This window comes from Sordaria macrospora, chromosome 4 (assembly GCF_033870435.1).
Source record: "Sordaria macrospora chromosome 4, complete sequence".
NCBI lineage: Eukaryota > Fungi > Ascomycota > Sordariomycetes > Sordariales > Sordariaceae > Sordaria > Sordaria macrospora.
In genome coordinates this window covers 3,311,219-3,327,363 of record NC_089374.1, presented here as the reverse complement: position 1 = coordinate 3,327,363, position 16,145 = coordinate 3,311,219, and the positions used below count along the sequence as shown (strand labels likewise).

At 48.8% G+C, this 16,145-nt stretch overlaps 5 protein-coding genes across 5 annotated transcripts; all 5 read left to right on the top strand.

Annotated features, from left to right (window-relative positions):
* Positions 1 to 669: 669 nt before the first annotated feature.
* SMAC4_00159 (uncharacterized protein) lies at positions 670 to 2,656 on the top strand (the record flags this gene model as incomplete). The annotated part of the gene is made up of 3 exons (XM_003351570.2): positions 670 to 1,650; positions 1,807 to 1,888; positions 1,979 to 2,656. The coding sequence occupies exons 1-3, from the start codon at positions 1,283 to 1,285 to the stop codon at positions 2,654 to 2,656; spliced, it is 1,128 nt and encodes a 375-aa protein (XP_003351618.1). The 5' UTR covers positions 670 to 1,282.
* A 2,679-nt stretch (positions 2,657 to 5,335) lies between these two features.
* SMAC4_00158 (uncharacterized protein) lies at positions 5,336 to 7,040 on the top strand (the record flags this gene model as incomplete). The annotated part of the gene is made up of 4 exons (XM_024655194.2): positions 5,336 to 5,622; positions 5,716 to 5,769; positions 5,876 to 5,974; positions 6,058 to 7,040. The coding sequence occupies 4 exons, from the start codon at positions 5,336 to 5,338 to the stop codon at positions 6,182 to 6,184; spliced, it is 567 nt and encodes a 188-aa protein (XP_024510983.1). The 3' UTR covers positions 6,185 to 7,040.
* A 292-nt stretch (positions 7,041 to 7,332) lies between these two features.
* On the top strand, positions 7,333 to 9,376 carry SMAC4_00157 (uncharacterized protein; the record flags this gene model as incomplete). Its single annotated transcript, XM_003351568.2, has 2 exons — positions 7,333 to 9,258; positions 9,312 to 9,376. The coding sequence occupies exons 1-2, from the start codon at positions 7,605 to 7,607 to the stop codon at positions 9,374 to 9,376; spliced, it is 1,719 nt and encodes a 572-aa protein (XP_003351616.1). The 5' UTR covers positions 7,333 to 7,604.
* Positions 9,377 to 9,395: 19 nt separating this feature from the next.
* SMAC4_00156 (uncharacterized protein) lies at positions 9,396 to 10,802 on the top strand (the record flags this gene model as incomplete). Its single annotated transcript, XM_066089392.1, has 2 exons — positions 9,396 to 10,535; positions 10,656 to 10,802. 2 exons carry the CDS (start codon positions 9,396 to 9,398, stop codon positions 10,800 to 10,802), a joined length of 1,287 nt encoding a protein of 428 aa, XP_065946888.1.
* Positions 10,803 to 11,570: 768 nt separating this feature from the next.
* Positions 11,571 to 12,331, top strand: SMAC4_00155 (uncharacterized protein; the record flags this gene model as incomplete). Its single annotated transcript, XM_003351566.1, has 2 exons — positions 11,571 to 11,811; positions 11,898 to 12,331. The coding sequence occupies 2 exons, from the start codon at positions 11,571 to 11,573 to the stop codon at positions 12,329 to 12,331; spliced, it is 675 nt and encodes a 224-aa protein (XP_003351614.1).
* Positions 12,332 to 16,145: the final 3,814 nt, after the last annotated feature.

Genomic DNA, 16,145 nt, shown 5'->3' with positions numbered 1-16,145 from the left:
ATTTCTGGCACCTTCGATATCCGCACCTCTTTTGTGTATTTAACTGCAAGCTCCATGCCATACTAGCACAGACTTCTCTTTTCCTCTTTGTCAAATATTACAACTTTCATCAAAGCCTACCTGCGTGTATATTTTGTAAAACTCTTATATTAAATTTATTATTTTATCACTAGTTAAAAGTAATAGTATATCCTTTCAAGAATTATAAAATCAGAAAATCGCTTATGGGCTCTATATTACTAATATCAGTAATTTAAATAATAATAATAATGAAAACGTAAGTAAGGAAGCCATCTCTTATATATTTATTAATATTATCATAATACGTAGATCTCGAAAACAATGCACATAAATAATCGGACGAATGTAATAAATAATTAACTTTAAAGAGTAAAAGAAAGAAGAGAAAATGCAGCCTCTGGCTAGCACAATTAAATACAGAAATGAAGTAGGTCCAGAGACGGGAAGGGTGGACCCTCACAGGAATAGATGCACTCAAGCAGAAGGCATAAATCTCAGCCATGACACCGGTAGCGATTTATATAGTTAAAACATCTAACCGTAGCGATGCGACATCGTAGAAACCTTGAACCGTTCTTACAAAATAAACTGTCAATTCAAGGTTCCTCACAAATTGCGGTAATTTTACCGTTTGGTCCAAGGGGGTTGCGCAGCTCAGTGGTTTGGGTCGGGCGGGCAATGAAGACTTCCTGCCATGCCTCAGCGGGCGGGCAGTGGGGTCGATTGCGGAGGTTAGGTTACCTCTAGCGCGGCAGAGCGGGAACGGGGGACCTCCGACGGTTGAATGACGGCCCTAGGCCGATAGACGTCACTGCTCCACCTGCCCATCAGCTTCTCTCCCTAGCTCTTCCAGGCAAGGCCCGAAGCTCTACACACCACTAACTTTTTTCCCCATCATCATCTCCATCTTCATCCGACGCGACTATAGTAGAGGTATTCTTGCCGTTTACACTGAAACCGCGCAAGGCTCTCTTCATTCTGTCATTTGCTTCACATATCTGCTCTCCGATATTGGAAGCTCTCTTTACATAACAACACAAATAACCAATTGCATTGGTTCCTACGAATCCCCTGCACGTCTCGGTCAACAGACGCCCCGTTAGCGAAGCTCAACAAAAACAAAAGTCCGCAAACTCGCGCGTCGCCTGCCCGCTTATCGCGTCCGACTTCCCCGCGCAGGAAACAAAAGAAGTAACCCGCGCCCAGCTCGAACATAGGCATTTATCTCGCATCGGTATCCACGACAGGCACTACATACCAGATGGCTCGACCAAAGGCTACGGCGAAGAAAGTAATGGACACGGTGGCGGCAGCGGTGGAGGACGCGGCTGGAGATGCGGTCAAGGCTGCGGACCCCGTCGCACTCGCAACCTCGATCGCCGTGCCCGCCGTAGAGGCTGCTGCTGAGGTTGCCCAGACTCAGGGAGTGCCTGAGCCTCTGAAGCGTGTGAAGCGTGCGCAACTGCCGAGTGGTGTCCGCTTTGCCCTGGTTGCCGTGCTGAGCTTTTACCTCGAGTCACTCGGGCGCTCCCTGGTGGTGGAATACACCCACGGCGAGCTGGCCAAGGTTGCTAGACCCGCCTCGTCTCTGACGCAGACGGAAGCGCTTGCGTTGGCGGGTTGGAAACTGTAAGAAACTACCTACTTACTCCCTGATCTTTATTGATCATGATGTGCGTTGAGATGGCGCGCTTCCCTTCGGCAAACAAACCCCTGTCGTAGGGCTGGGAAAAGAGACGCATGAGGTTCTTCAGCTCCATCTTACTAACGTCAATGGCATGGCAGATTTGGACTCGCCCTGGGTTGGTACGGAAACTATGACGGTTTCGACCTTGCTGCTCTGGCTATCCTTTCTCATGGTCCAATGGTGAGTTCCATCCGCTCTTTACCATCCCATCCCTATCCTGGCACGCACACCCGCACTAGACGCAGCCAAAATGACTGACATGTTTCACAGGCCTACCTGATCTCTACTTACTATGGTATCCGTGCTTCGACTGCCGGCGCCTACCTCGCTGTCGAGGTCGTATCGACCTTCTTCCCCTTCCTCCTCTTGCGCAAGCTTTCGGGCGCCCACGCAGCCGCACCGGGTATTCCCAACCGAGACATCGTTGTCGACAGGCAGATTCAGGTGCTTACCTCGATGCTCTCTGCTCTCGTCTACAGCGTCACACTGTTCTTGGCCTGCAGGACTTTCCTCCCAACCAACTTTGTGCTCTACTTTGAGGGTATCCGCACCATTGAGCCTGCCCAAGACGCCCAGCTCTTTAGCTTCAACCGCCCGCTGACGCAGATCCTCTGCCTGCTTTTCGGCGTGGCTGCGCGGACCTTAATATTTACTCCTTTCGTCGCCGCTTCGCCCACCGTCAAGGATCAGGAGGTTGCGGAGTTTGATCCGGCCACTGCCACCCTTGGACAGACCATCTACTGGAACCTTTGGGGGTACACCACCCCGACCAAGGTCTCGGTCAAGAGGACTGCCGTGGCCATGCTTTTCGCTGGTGTCGATACCTATCTGCAGGCTACCACTGTTCTCAGTGGCGTAGACTCATATGGAGCGGCTGTTTATGCAAGCGTCTGGACTCTGGCTGCCATGATCACCGGTCTTGCCTTGAGATATGTAGGAAGCGTGTAAGCGACCTCTGACTACGGTCTGGGGATGTTGGAGTTAGGCAACATTTGCTGGATATAATTCTCTTCACCTTCTGAGAATGAAGTCAGTTGTCATGTCACATGTTCTCTTGCACGGCAATCTTTTACACTTTAAAGGCGGAGATACAACCCAAAAAAAAAATATGAAACTACACAAAGGATGCATCGTCTCACCGAGCGTGATATGGTGATCTGATGCCCAGATATGCCACGTGGGTCGGCTAGGGGAGTGACCCATGTCAACCCGTGCTTGGCATCCCTGATCTTCTCGATGCTTACCAAACAAATGAATGTCTAGCAAGGCTGTAGTCGCAGTCCAAGACCAATATGGGCATCCATCGCGAAATTTTCTTTCTTTCCCAAACTCACGTTTCCTGATATCATCCTTGTTGCGGTTCAAAAACAGAAATGGGCGTTCGGCGTTGAGACTGTTCCGTGGCATGGCATGCGGTCACTACTTTCGGACTCGGCATGTCATAAAACTGCAAGATCGTCTCAATGGTGTACCTTTGATTGGGGAGACTGGGATTGTGACACAGGCTGAGATCCAGCCAAGGCAGCTTAAGCGCGAGGCAAGGCTGTTTCAAAGCTGAAGATCTCTCAATCGGGCAACAACCAAGTTGTCTGTCTGCAAGCCATCCCATCTATGTATGCATGAAGCCAACTGCCCGGAACTGGATGGAGAAGAATCTCACAGTCGGTCGGTCGGTGTGTTCCGTTCGGCAAAGTGAATCCGTCCCCTCCTCTTCTTCTTCTTCGTTGTCCTCGAACTGTTAGGCAGTTAGCCCTGCTGCGCCGCCGCGCCATGAACCTTATTGGAACCCTACTGGCAAGGGCCGGCAAAATTGGCGAATGGCAAGCTGTTGCAACCCTCCTCTTCGATCTTTCGAGCCAGAGTGACGCCTCATTTTCTAGCGACAGTTAGAGCCGATCGAACGGAACAGGACACCGGGCCACCGTTTAGCTTAACGCGATACCCTCCCCCCTCCTCCACCGAGGGCCGTGAACGGGTAGTCGGCTGTTACATTACTACCTATGTACAGTATCGTGATGGGCGGCCTCCTCAAGGACTCCATCCGTGGGCTTCTTCTGTTGACGACGACGTCAGGACATCAAACGTGCCCACAAGGACTCCGTTCGGACGCTCGGTGGTGGCTTTGTTGGCTGCAACGTTAGAGTTGCATTTCTTAAGCGAAGAAGCGCGATCTAGCGCTACGTTAAACCTCACCCAAGCCTTCGGTCAGCGAAGGAGCAGAAAGCAAGTTCCTTTGTCTGTCTTGCCTTACCCTTGACCCCTTCCTTGTCTTGCAAAGAAAGGAATACTTACAACAACAGAAAAGGAAGTTGATTGATGACATAGCGGAGTCATTGGGCGGTTTAGTGCCATAAAGGACAACAGACACACACAAAAGTCATGCGCATCTACATCAGTCCGAACCATCAAGTGAAGGCTGACATCCAATATGGCAACTTTTGACTTTGCCGTGGTTCCTTTTAGGCAAGAGTTACAGCACCGAAGAAGAAAATTTCTCTGGGCATAGGGTATCATCCATCGACGCCAAGAGACTGGGGAGAAGATGAAGCTAGTCAGACGGTCGGTTTTGAAGATATGACGAGTAAGGATGTGAAAAGGATTCGGTACACATTTCGGGCTAGGAAGACATGGATCATGGATGTGGATGAGTTATGGTTCTGATGGTGGTGGTGTTAATGCGCAAGCCTGGCTAGGACGTGGTGGCTTGATGTTACATGTCTAAGGTATGATTGTGAATCAAGAAGGCACAGCAGCAGCGATTTTTTTGATTTTTTTCAAACTATTGTTTGCTGATGTTGACATATCCGTATGGGTGCAGTAGCAGTAGTGTTGATCTGGGGTACCGAGGAGAATGACTTGCAAGTGTGGTGGTGGCTTGACGGATATCAAACCACCGCCATGTCATTGTCTGTTACTACCTAGTCTCCAGTGATGACATATCAGCCGGCCGTTGGCTCGCTCCGTTACCGTTGCGCCCATGGGGACATAGCTTCTCATATCCGTCCCAAAGAGGAAAGGGTAACGAAGAATTCCATCGGCTCTGACGGTAAGGCTCATGCCGCCGCCATATTGATACCTCTATCTCCAGGTTAGGTTTGGCAAAGCTTCGCCGGTTCGGTGTATGTAATTTACATTACTAGGTTAGAGCTCCGACAGACAGTCCTAGAACAGTTTTGAGGTGGACTATGACGCTTTCGTCCAGTTTGGAGCTTCACTTTTTCACTTTTCTTACTCCTTTCGGCTGTGGGTATTATCATCGAGCGTCTCTACATGTAAGGCTCCGGATTCTGGTCTTTGACATGGACTATATAGCTTCACTTGATTCCCCCCGTTGACATTAGAGATTGACACTCTTCGATATCACGGACTTCATCAGCAGCTTGGAGTCAACAACAACATCAACAGCAGTCATATTCTCGGGAATATCACTCATCGGAGAAACTACAAAGACAGAGCATTTTGGCAACAGGTTATGAGAGAGAGCTTGCCACGAGAGAATTATCCTACTTCTGACAGAACTCCCACTTCGTCTCCTTCATCTTTTTTCCTGCTACAGAGGCAACACCATTCTCACAAGCACCAGCAAGACCGCCAGCACCATCTGAGGCCGAACTACCGACAACAACAATGTACCAATACGAGCACATCATGACTTTCGATACCCAGGGCCAGGGAGGAGTTTACGGTAACAATGCCGCCGGGTCTTCGAACACAAACAACCAGCAACAACAAGTTGCCACAGTCAAGAGAAAGAAGAGCATCAGGTCCGATAGCTCCATCGAGTTGCGAGGACCAATGGAAGTCGACGGATCGGTCAAGTCAGGCGGAGGCGTGGCTTTCTCAGGGAACTTTGCGGTCAGGGATCGGATTGAGGCGTATGGAGATATTGATGTTGTTGGGGATCTGAGGTGCAGGTATGTTTCCATGTTTCTCTGATTTCTGTTCTTTTCTTTTCTTTTCCCGTACGAGACCGGTTATACTGACGATCGATGGTGGACTGGAAACAGTAATAAGCTCAAAGCATATGGGAATGTCAAGGTTAATGGAAGTGCGTTGTGTGTGTAAGTCACCCATCTTCCCACCATCTCATCTAGTGTTGTTCCCTACGTGTCTCCCTCTTTTGCATCAGAAGAAAACAATCTAAACGGTCAATCTCGCAAAAAACAGCGACCGGGTCAAAATATTTGGAAAACTGAAAATCACCGGCACCTTTGAGGTTCAAGGGGACTTGGAAGTGTGGGGAGCCATCACCATCAATGGGTATCTGTAAGTTCTAACTTCTGCCGTCTTAAGCTACTGAAACCATAATCTGGTCCCTGACTTCATGCTGACGGAAGTCCCAACCATAGGAAGTGCAAGACTCTGACAGCATATGCATCCATAACTACCGTCGGTGACCAATCTTGGTATCAGACCGAGCAAGGCGAGACGGTCCATGGGGCTAAGCTCATCCAGAGGACCAATTATGAGGGATAGGAAGTTCAGTTGATGATCTCCCTTCTTCTCCTTCTTTTTCCCTGGCTGCTCTCGCTCACTCCTTTTCTTTTCCCATTATTCTTTTCTCTTATTTCCTTTTCTTATTAGACACTCGAAGACTCTTCTCCTCAGACCTGGCATATCTTTTGTTGTTGTTGGTATTACCATTTCCTAGTCCATGTGCTTGATGTTTTTGTTGTGTAGTTGTCGTTCCGGCATTTTCCCCATCTTTTCGCTTTCGTTAAATTTCCCCTCATGCTTTTCTCAGCTAGACGTCCACGATGGAATAGACGCTATAGAGTGTTATCTATCTATGAGAAGGGGTTGATGGTCGTGGCGGCGTATTTGGGTTTTGGCTAGGCGAGAGTTATTCGTTTCACGACTCGCTTTTTCCAACTTCGCTCGTTCGGTGGTATGGATAGGTACACTCGCTCTCGAGGATACTATTTGTTTTTCTGATGGATTAGACTTTCTTTTCACCATGTTTTCCATCTACAATCTTTGTGTCATTACCTAGAGTGGCAGTAGGAAGTTTGATGGGTGGTCAAATGGTAGATAATACATACTGTTCTTCCAAATCCGAACGCCACTAACTGTGTCAACGCAATCATGAGAATAACGGCCGGCCGGGGAAGCTGCTGTCAATTAAGGGCTGGGGAACAACAGTTCTTTCCTTGGCTCGCTTCCCTTGGTCACTTGCGGAACCAACCAACTTTGACCCATCGGCCAACTGAAAGGAAGCCAGAACTGGGGGGGGGAGGAAGCCAACAACATGAGTTCCCAACTGACATCCCAACAAATGTGACTGCAAGCATTATAGAACCTCTTACCGTCATCAGGTCCCTACTGACATTGCGTACGAGTACCTTGTCTGAGAAGAGAAAATACATCATGAACTGCGTGTGTTGTGGATCGTGTCCTCATGCCGGGTAAGATCGTAGGAAGAATGGGGGATTAAATTATGCGTGTAGAAGATGTGCTAAGCCTATTCGGGTATTCGTTCCTGAGCTCTGCAGCTGACTGCGGGAAAGTGGGGCGCCAAGTTTCCAGCCCACGGTCCCTTCTCCACAAAGGCCGATCACTGGTAGAATCCACAGGCCCGTTTCACAAGCTCCACGCCCGACTTTCCACTTCCACTTGACCTCACGCGTCCCACTGCGAGAAACGACATCATCGCCCACTGCACTACAGCAAACGAAGGGCCATTTTTGCTGCCAACCGCCCGCATCGTGTGGGACATCCGCCCTCAACTAAGCCTCGACAACGCTGCAAGTACCAACTTATGCTCGCGGCGACTCGAACAACAATCCAAGGCGGCCATTCGGTACCAAGCGCGACGCCTAATATGAACCTGCCCGCCGATATATAGCCCCTTTCCTTATCGTCAGTCCTCCGAGCCTCACAACACTCCCCATTCAACATGTCTGCTCCCGAAGCAATCGCGCAGTCCAACGCGATGGTCGAACCCGTCTCTCCGCGTCAGGACGCGCCGCCCATCGAGCAGGCGATCCAGACCCTCGGTGCCCTCAACCCCCTCAACTCTCTCGACATGCCTGCCGACCCCGATGCCCAAGCTACCGTAACCGATTTCCTCGACTTTACCGAATACCTCCCCGCCGATATAATGCGCTCCCTCACCCTCATTGGCAAGCTCGACGAAACCCATATTAACGCGTCCACCATTGTCCACGAACTCACCAAGAAATGGTCGCAGCTACCAAACATGCCGCCCTCCGAGCGGACCAGTGCCGTTGATCTGCGCGCCGACATCTCTGAACAGCTTCAACAAGGCATGAATGCCCGTGTTTCCGCCCACGCCGAAGCTGTACGAATGGACGGTGAGGTTAAACGACACCACAGTCGCATCAACACCATTCTTGCCAAGCTGGTGACCATGTTGGAGAACTACCCGCCCCCAGAAGAGATCAAAAGCCCTGTTGCCACGTTCAAGTCACCCCAGGCAGCGGCAGAGTCCAAGGCACCCATAAGACTTGATGGTCAGAAGCGACGACATAGGGTCCCGAGAATCACAGTCCCCGGAGAAGTTCTGGCACCATACGAGCTCAACTACGAACCGTTTACCACCGACAGCGACAGCAGCTCCGAGGACGAGGATGCGGCATCTCTGTCCACCAACCGTGTAACCCCAGCACCTCAGCCACGTATTAAGGTTATGAAGGCTCCTGCCCGTCCGCCTAAAGCTGGAAAGGCGCCCAAGCCGAGAACATCCGTACCTCCGCCGCATATTCCAGGCGCCGACCAACCGCTATCCACGAGCGCCATGCTGGCACAGCTGGGTCCGCCTCCAGTGAACCCCACTATCGGCGGTCCGGACGCTCCTTGGGGTCAGCTTACACCATTCGAACTCGCCAAGCTGAGAAAGAAGATGAAGAAGAATGCAGCTTGGACCCCTTCTGTTACCATGATCGCTCGAGAACTCCAAGCTTTGGGCCGCGGTTATGAAGCCTTTAAAGCTGCACAACAAAAGGCGGAACAGGAGGGAAGGGTTTTTGAAGGAAAGATGCCTGTCCCAGTCAAGAATCCCACAACTGGAGAGATGCAGATGCCCGCGGGTGCGGTCTCGGAAGAGGCCTTGGCGGCAGATGAGGCGAACACGTATAATCGTGGCATGAAGTTGAACGAGGCCAAGAAACTCAAACGAGTCCAGTTGGCACACCAGGCTGCGATTGAGGCCGAAGAATCGGCAAAGCTTCTGGACAATGTTGCCCGGATACTAATGAATAACTCACAACCTGCCATTACCCAACCAACGCCAACCCCTACGATAGCCAACAACAGCAGACCCAAACAACCAAAGAAGCGCAAGAGGGAGTCTGTCATTGAGGCCGATGCGACAAAACCGGAATCGCGGATCAAGCGGATGAAAAACGAGACCCCTGTCCCTACTCCACAGCTAAATCTTCAACCACACCAGAGAACGGCAGTGCCTACACCTGTCCTGCATTCTACAACCCCCATCCCTCTACCCATTCATGCCCAAGATCACTCCAGTGTTGCCAAATCTAGTGCCTCAGTCGCTTCTGCAACATCTCCCGCCCCAAGCAGTATTGCCGGTAGTTCCAGTGCGGCCCCTCCAGTTCCGCCCATAAAACTACCACCCGCTGAGACCCCGATCCCGCCGCCGCTACGGTCGCCCAGAAAGTCTACAACTCCGATTCTTCCTCCTGTTAGAGAGACGAGGAAGACGCAAATGACTCGCACCCAAGAGCAGCAGCAACAACCACAACAGCAACTGCAACAGCAACAACCACGGAATCAACCACAACCTCAACCACAACCTCAACCTCAACCTCAACCTCAACCTCAACCTCAATCTCAACCTCAACCTCAACCTCAACCTCAACCTCAACCTCAATCTCAACCTCAACCTCAACCTCAACCTCAACCTCAACCTCAACCTCAACCTCAACCTCAACCTCAACCTCAACCAGAACCACAACAGCTGCAGCAGCCGCCGCAGCCGCCGCCGCAGCAAATCCAACTACCACAGAAGCAACAACTACAGGTGCAGCCACAGCAGAAGGAAACCAAAGGCTACTCTCGTAAAACGACACCGGCCGCAGATGTACCCGTTCACACACCAGATCCAGATGAACAACCAGCTTCCACAACGGTGACTGCACCTCCCAGTGTGGCATCAACCACGTCTATCCGCCGCAAGGCTTCTAGTATAGAACCCCAGCCATCTCTTGCATCAGATCGCCCTCGTCGCACAAGTACTGCTCGGAATACACCTGCACCAGACAAGGCTCCGGCAGAAACAACCATAACCACGCGGACGGCCGGAAAGCGAACTAAAAGACCAGCGCCAGGTGTCATTAGCCGGACTGTGAGCGGCGGCAATAGTGCTGTTGGGAAACGAAAAGCCGCGCCGAAGAAGAGCGCCCGCACCGGGAAGGGTAAAGACAAGGCAGCTGCGGAAGGTCGACAAGCAGCGGCGGCAGCAGCAGCAGCAACAGCAGCCGCCGCCGGCACCAAGAACGAGACGGAAGTCGAAGTGGATGATGAGGGAAACGTGATCGATCCCAACGAGCCGAGGTACTGCCTATGCAACCGTGTGAGCTTTGGGATAATGATTCAATGTGACAACGTTGATGTGAGTAAACAACCCAACGAGAAGAAGTCAACATCCAAGAAATCCGGCAAGGCCGCAGCAAGTCTCGGTTCGGCAACTTCTACGTCTGCTATGTCTATTTCCACAAGGTCCAAGCGAAAACAGGGAACAAAGGAGGATGAACAAGATCAAGAACAAGACGAAGAGCAAGCGCCCAACAAGGAAAATGAAGGAGAAAATGCAGAGAGCAATCCGTCTCAGACGGGAAAAAATAGGGTGAGAATCGCCCGGAGCTAGTGCTCAAAAAAGTCCGATGATGAAGATGCTGGAGAGAGTGGTGGAGTGAATCAGAACAACCGAACGGGACACAAGGCTAACCGCAATTTCCAACCACAGAAATGCCAGCAGGAATGGTTCCATCTCGAGTGCGTAGGACTCACCGCGATTCCGGCTAGGACGACAAAGTGGTATTGTCCCGACTGTCGCAAGGCGCTGAACATTGGCGAGAAGGGCGAAGTCAGTGCTAGAGGCATCAAGGCCTAGAGAGCTCGAGTACCGATGCTTAGGGAGCCAACTGAGGCATCGAAATAGGGATTGGTGGGATATTTTACCTCAGGTCTTGTTTATGTCCAGCGTTGGGTCAGGGTGCCTGCGTGATGGCAATGCATCGGAGCGTTGGTTTTCGGTTGGAAGGCGCTGGTGTGTGGGCAGGCGTGTGGTAGCGCGTTTTGGCGTTCATCATCTGGCCAACCTGCCACTTGGATGGATGGTTGACTTCACTTTTCACCATGTTCGGTGATTAATCAATTTTGCGAAGCAGTATATTGGCTTACAGGCTTTAATAACATCGCTATGACAGATCAAAGCTGCTCGCGGTTCCGTTTATGGCTTAAGAGGAGGACTCTTGGACTAGATACCAGGCCTTGTTGTAGAGCGAAAGAGTATCCCATAGCCAAAGTTTAGCAGGCGAGAAAGCGGCAAAGAACATGTACAGGCAATGTTTATATACCAAATCATACCACACGTTGCGATGAATAAGTGCGGTGATGATCTTCAACGTGTGGTGCCTGCCAAGCCAGAACGACAATCGCGGGGATCATCGCCGAGATCAACGGAGCAAACGGGAACACAGTTCCATCCGTTCGGCGATCCACGTAAGGTCACGACGCGCAAACCTGCTTTTATTCACCAGGAACCATATTTTGCTTCGTTTCGCACTCCACGACCTCGCCTACGTACCTTTTTATACCGGAAAGTAGAGTACTTCGCTCCCTACCTACTCAACAGCATCATCAACCTACCACCGACAAAATGGCATCTCAACCCCACACCCACAAAGATCAAGATCAAGACCAGCAGAGCCCCTCCGGCTACGAACCAACCTTGCCCAAGGAGGTGGACCTCTCCCGCATCTACGCCTGTGACATCTCCCAGTTCATCACCCGCTTCTTCCAAGTATCCGACAACCCGGACCTAACAGAGGAATGGCTCAGCTTCTTTGGAGATAAAGCCAAGCTCGTGATGGGGACAAAGGTTGCTAAAGGGAAGGAAGGTATGTCCATACCCCACTCTAATATCTCTTTGCACTTCCGCCCGGTTGAGCTAGTGACTAAAAAAGCCTACATCTACACTACATAGAAATCCACACCCTGAGAAAGGGAATGTGGGAGAAAGTCAAGACTAGGAAACATACTGTTTACAAGGTTTTTCCGGCGCGGTTCCATCACCTTCAGCCTCGCACCAGTACCGGTGCCGGTGCCGGTGCCGTGGATGCGGATGCGGGTGATGATGATGATGTCCTGGAGTTTATGGTTTATGGATCGGTGGATTATACGTTGAGGGACACCGAGACAGGAGAGGAAGAGAAAGGGGAGAGGATGGATTGGGCGGCGCATACGGAGTTAATTCGGAGGAGTACCGGAACTGGTGTCGTTGGGCATGGTACTGGGCAGGGTACTGGGCATGGTACTGGGAATGGGGATGGGAATGGTGAAGCGTCGACGACGAAGGGAAATACGTCGATGTTTCTGTTTAACAAGTACAGAGTTTATTTATCTCCCAGTGTGGAGTGATGAAGGATACCTAAGGTATCTAGGAAAAGGGGGATTGCGAGGTGAAGGGAAGTGCTGAATTGGAGTTTGACGGTATGGATGAGTGGAGTATGGTCTGGTGTGGTAATAAGATCTGAATCGTCATCACTCTGTCTGGTTGGTACATTTTATAAACAATCGCCAGAGATCTTGCATTTTCAACACCTCGGATTCGTAATCTAGATACGGGACTGTTGTTACGAACCATGAGCAAGGAACACGGGCCAACCAAGCCACCGGTACACAACAGCCACATAAAGGCTGGGCAGTGTAACCATGACAAAGAAGGAAGGCTCATAAAGGCGAGCCAGGCTCATAAAGGCGAGCCAGGCTCATAGAGACGAGCCAGCCCATAGGCAGTGAGCCAGCACTAAGGGATTCACGTCTACGTGGACATCCGGAAACAGATATCTCGCAGAGGGCGTGCAGGTATAAAGGGACTACGGGAGAACTCAGATTGTCAGATAGTTCGACAGTAGTCAATAGATCATTATCACCGAGACCAGTATTACGAGCATACTTGTTGTGAACCTTTTGGCTTCACCGAACAGCACTGATAGTTACTACCTTCAGCTATCTCATTTAGGCAGATCAGACTTCCGTTCGTTACAACTGTCAAGAATGTGTTGAGTACCTGTGGGTGTGATGTATCAAGGCCTACTTTTATACACCCACTCTCCTACGAAGAGTGGGGAAAAAAAAAAATTGCCGAACAGTCTTGGCACGCAGACTTATTTTGCTTTATTAGCAATTCGCACCAAAACATAAATTATATAACTTGTTTGGGGGATAGCTCAGTAAGGAAGATCTGAGCTTGGTTTATCTTCAGTATCTTCTGAAAAGTCATAGTTTTGAATCCTGCTCCCCCTTACTTTTATCCGGTTTTTAAAAATTGGATAGAATCTTTCCCGCTTTCCTGGTCATAAGAGGCGTTAAAGATGATGTTGGGCTTACTTTAGTCCTTAGCTTATCTATGAGTACACGTGACTAAGCACGTATAGAAAGTTTCTTTATTGGGCTTAGTAATATAAGCTGCGGTATTACTAAGCTAACTAATAAGGATTTTTAGAATTAGAACTTTAATAAATCTAATCGACTAATTGTTATCTCTCTTACCAAAATTTCCGGCCTTACAACGCTTTACAGGCAGCCGACCAGCCAATCGGCAACGAAAGCCAGTATCACAAGTAAGACCCCTCGTCCTTCATCCCTAAACTCTGAAGATAGGATAAAAGAAAAATCACCTGGCGTATACTTGAGGTAACCAAAGTGTATGATAGAGGGAGGGGCGGCGTCTTAGTATACCAGCCAATCAGAAGTAACAAAGTTCACTAGGATGAAAAAAAGGGAGATAACGATAAGAACGAACGACAAACATTGAAGCTATCTATGACAGGCTAGGGTGCATATGCCCAGACGGCCAAACCTACAAAAGATAGGACGATGTTCTGCTTGCAAGGCAGAACTCGGAATGCACACTATATAGCCAATGTCAACCTGTGACAGATAAATAGAAGCACATCTTAGCGAATAAAATTACTAGCGCTAATAGTTGCTTTTATATACGTATTTTCAAGAAATATATTATTAAGACTAAACAAAACGCTAATTTTATCCCTCTTAATCTTACCCATCCGCTATAAGTAAATAACAGTAAGAAAAACTAACTTTTTTTTATTAATAAGCTATTCGTTCATATACTTGAGTTTATTAAGAGAATGCTTCGGAATATATTATTTATCAAGACAAGTTTACTTTTCCTTAGCGATAGTGTTAGATTTACTAGTATGAGTTATTTTATTTTATTAAATTTCTTTAAAAATAAAGACAATGATAATTAGGATGATAATAACGACGGCGATAATAATATTATAAATAAATTAGTATTTTTTATTTTCCCTAAGTTAATAGCGTTATTGTTAATAATGTTTTTAAGTAAGTTTTCAAATATAATAGTGCACCTAAGCGATCTTACCCTCGCAATTAGAGAATCTATATATATTTAAATCAATTAGCTAATCGGCGAGTGGAAGAGTAAATAAATTAAAATAAGAGATAAATAGAAAGGAGAGCTATCGTTAAAAGCACAACCTCTTTTATTTATACCTACACTAGCAATTGCACTAGCAACTACACTAGCGATTATATTAATACTTATAGTATTTTTCATATACCTGTTTAGAGTATCATAGATTTTCTTTTAGCGTAATCAAGTAGTTTATATTAAATTTATTACGAGTTTGGATGCAAAAAGAATTTTGCATTAAAATTTGTAACCGCATTTACTATGAGATTGCGACTGTTTTGATGTAATTTTATAATTTATAGGTACTAAGACTGTCTAGCAATTTTAGGCATCTGGCAATATTTTTTCATCATCCTCTATAGGAAGGTGGGTTTAAGTAAAATAGCCTTGGTACGAGAGCCAACCTCACATCCACGGGTGTAATATTTGCATTAAGGTATCTCAGATTTGATAGACTACGCACAAGGAGTCGAAGGGTGTTGAGATAGGAGTTTTCCGGATTGATTGAGGTAGAGGTAGGTACTAACACCACATACAGGTCCACAGGCCAATATCTGTTAGTACAGCAAGGCGGTACTAATAACACTTCATAAACGCTTGCGATTTGAAAGGAGTATAAGTATCTCTAGCTCACAATTCCCATACCTATGCTCTTTTTTTGACTACAAAATTCGAAAGAGTTCTATAGCCGGATGGGCCATTTTAGGCATTACCGCAAACCCCCGAAGTCTACTTACAGCACTGAACAAACCCCGCCTCCCTTTTCGATACGTAACTCCAGCAACCCACATGACAACGCCTGAGTGTCACCCGCCCAGCAGACGGCGGATAAAACAGACAAGACAAGGCACATGCAGCCGTTCAGCTGACTGAAAGCCCCCGGCCCCCTCTTGCCTTGTTCTTCTCCAGGTGTTCAGGTTTGAATGGCTGCCTTTCATTTGTCTGTATGCCATTCAGCCTGGCAAACTTGGGTCATCGGCGTCCGTTTGGTCTCTCGCTTTCGCTTGTCTACTATAGGACAAATCCTGCTCTGCGATCGAGAAGTTCGCCAGGCAGAGATCAGCTCGGTCACGGCTATCTATCAAAGAGTTTCGAAGCGGGGTATGCCTGCCAGGGGTATCGGCGAGGGACAAGCGAGAGAACCCGACGGCGACGACGACGACGGCCTCGCTGGGTGCGGGGAACGTCGAAGGGAACACAACGTCTTATACCTACCTACCTCAGCCAGCCGCGGATCAGGTGAGCGGCGTATCACAACCTCAACCTAGGATGACTCCTTTTGGGAGGTGTTATTAGAAGTGCGAAATCGGCCTGTTGATTGTGGAAGGGCCTCTTGCGTCCGAGGAGGGAATGCTCTGTACATGCGTACATAGCTGACACCAGTTTGCCAGATGAGCAATGTGCGTACCAATACGGACTGCCCTGTGAGGTTGTTAAAGCACCACCACCACCACCACCACCAACATCTGGCGTACATAAAGTACCTATAGTATAGGTATGATGACGTGATGTAAGACGACCCTCCTTTCCTTGACAACCCATCGATAGCAAACGGGAATCAAAGGACGTTGCGATAACAAGACAAAAGCCCGGAAGATGTGAGCCCGGCCATGTGAATGTGTGAATGTTTGAAAGACTTGAATACGCTTTGTAGATCAGATCCCGGAATGACCAAGACAAAGGCCATTTCGACCATGTGCCATCTGAGCCCAGCAGTCACCAGCCCCGGGCGGCTATATCAAAACTGCACCTTATATAGCATCCGGATGT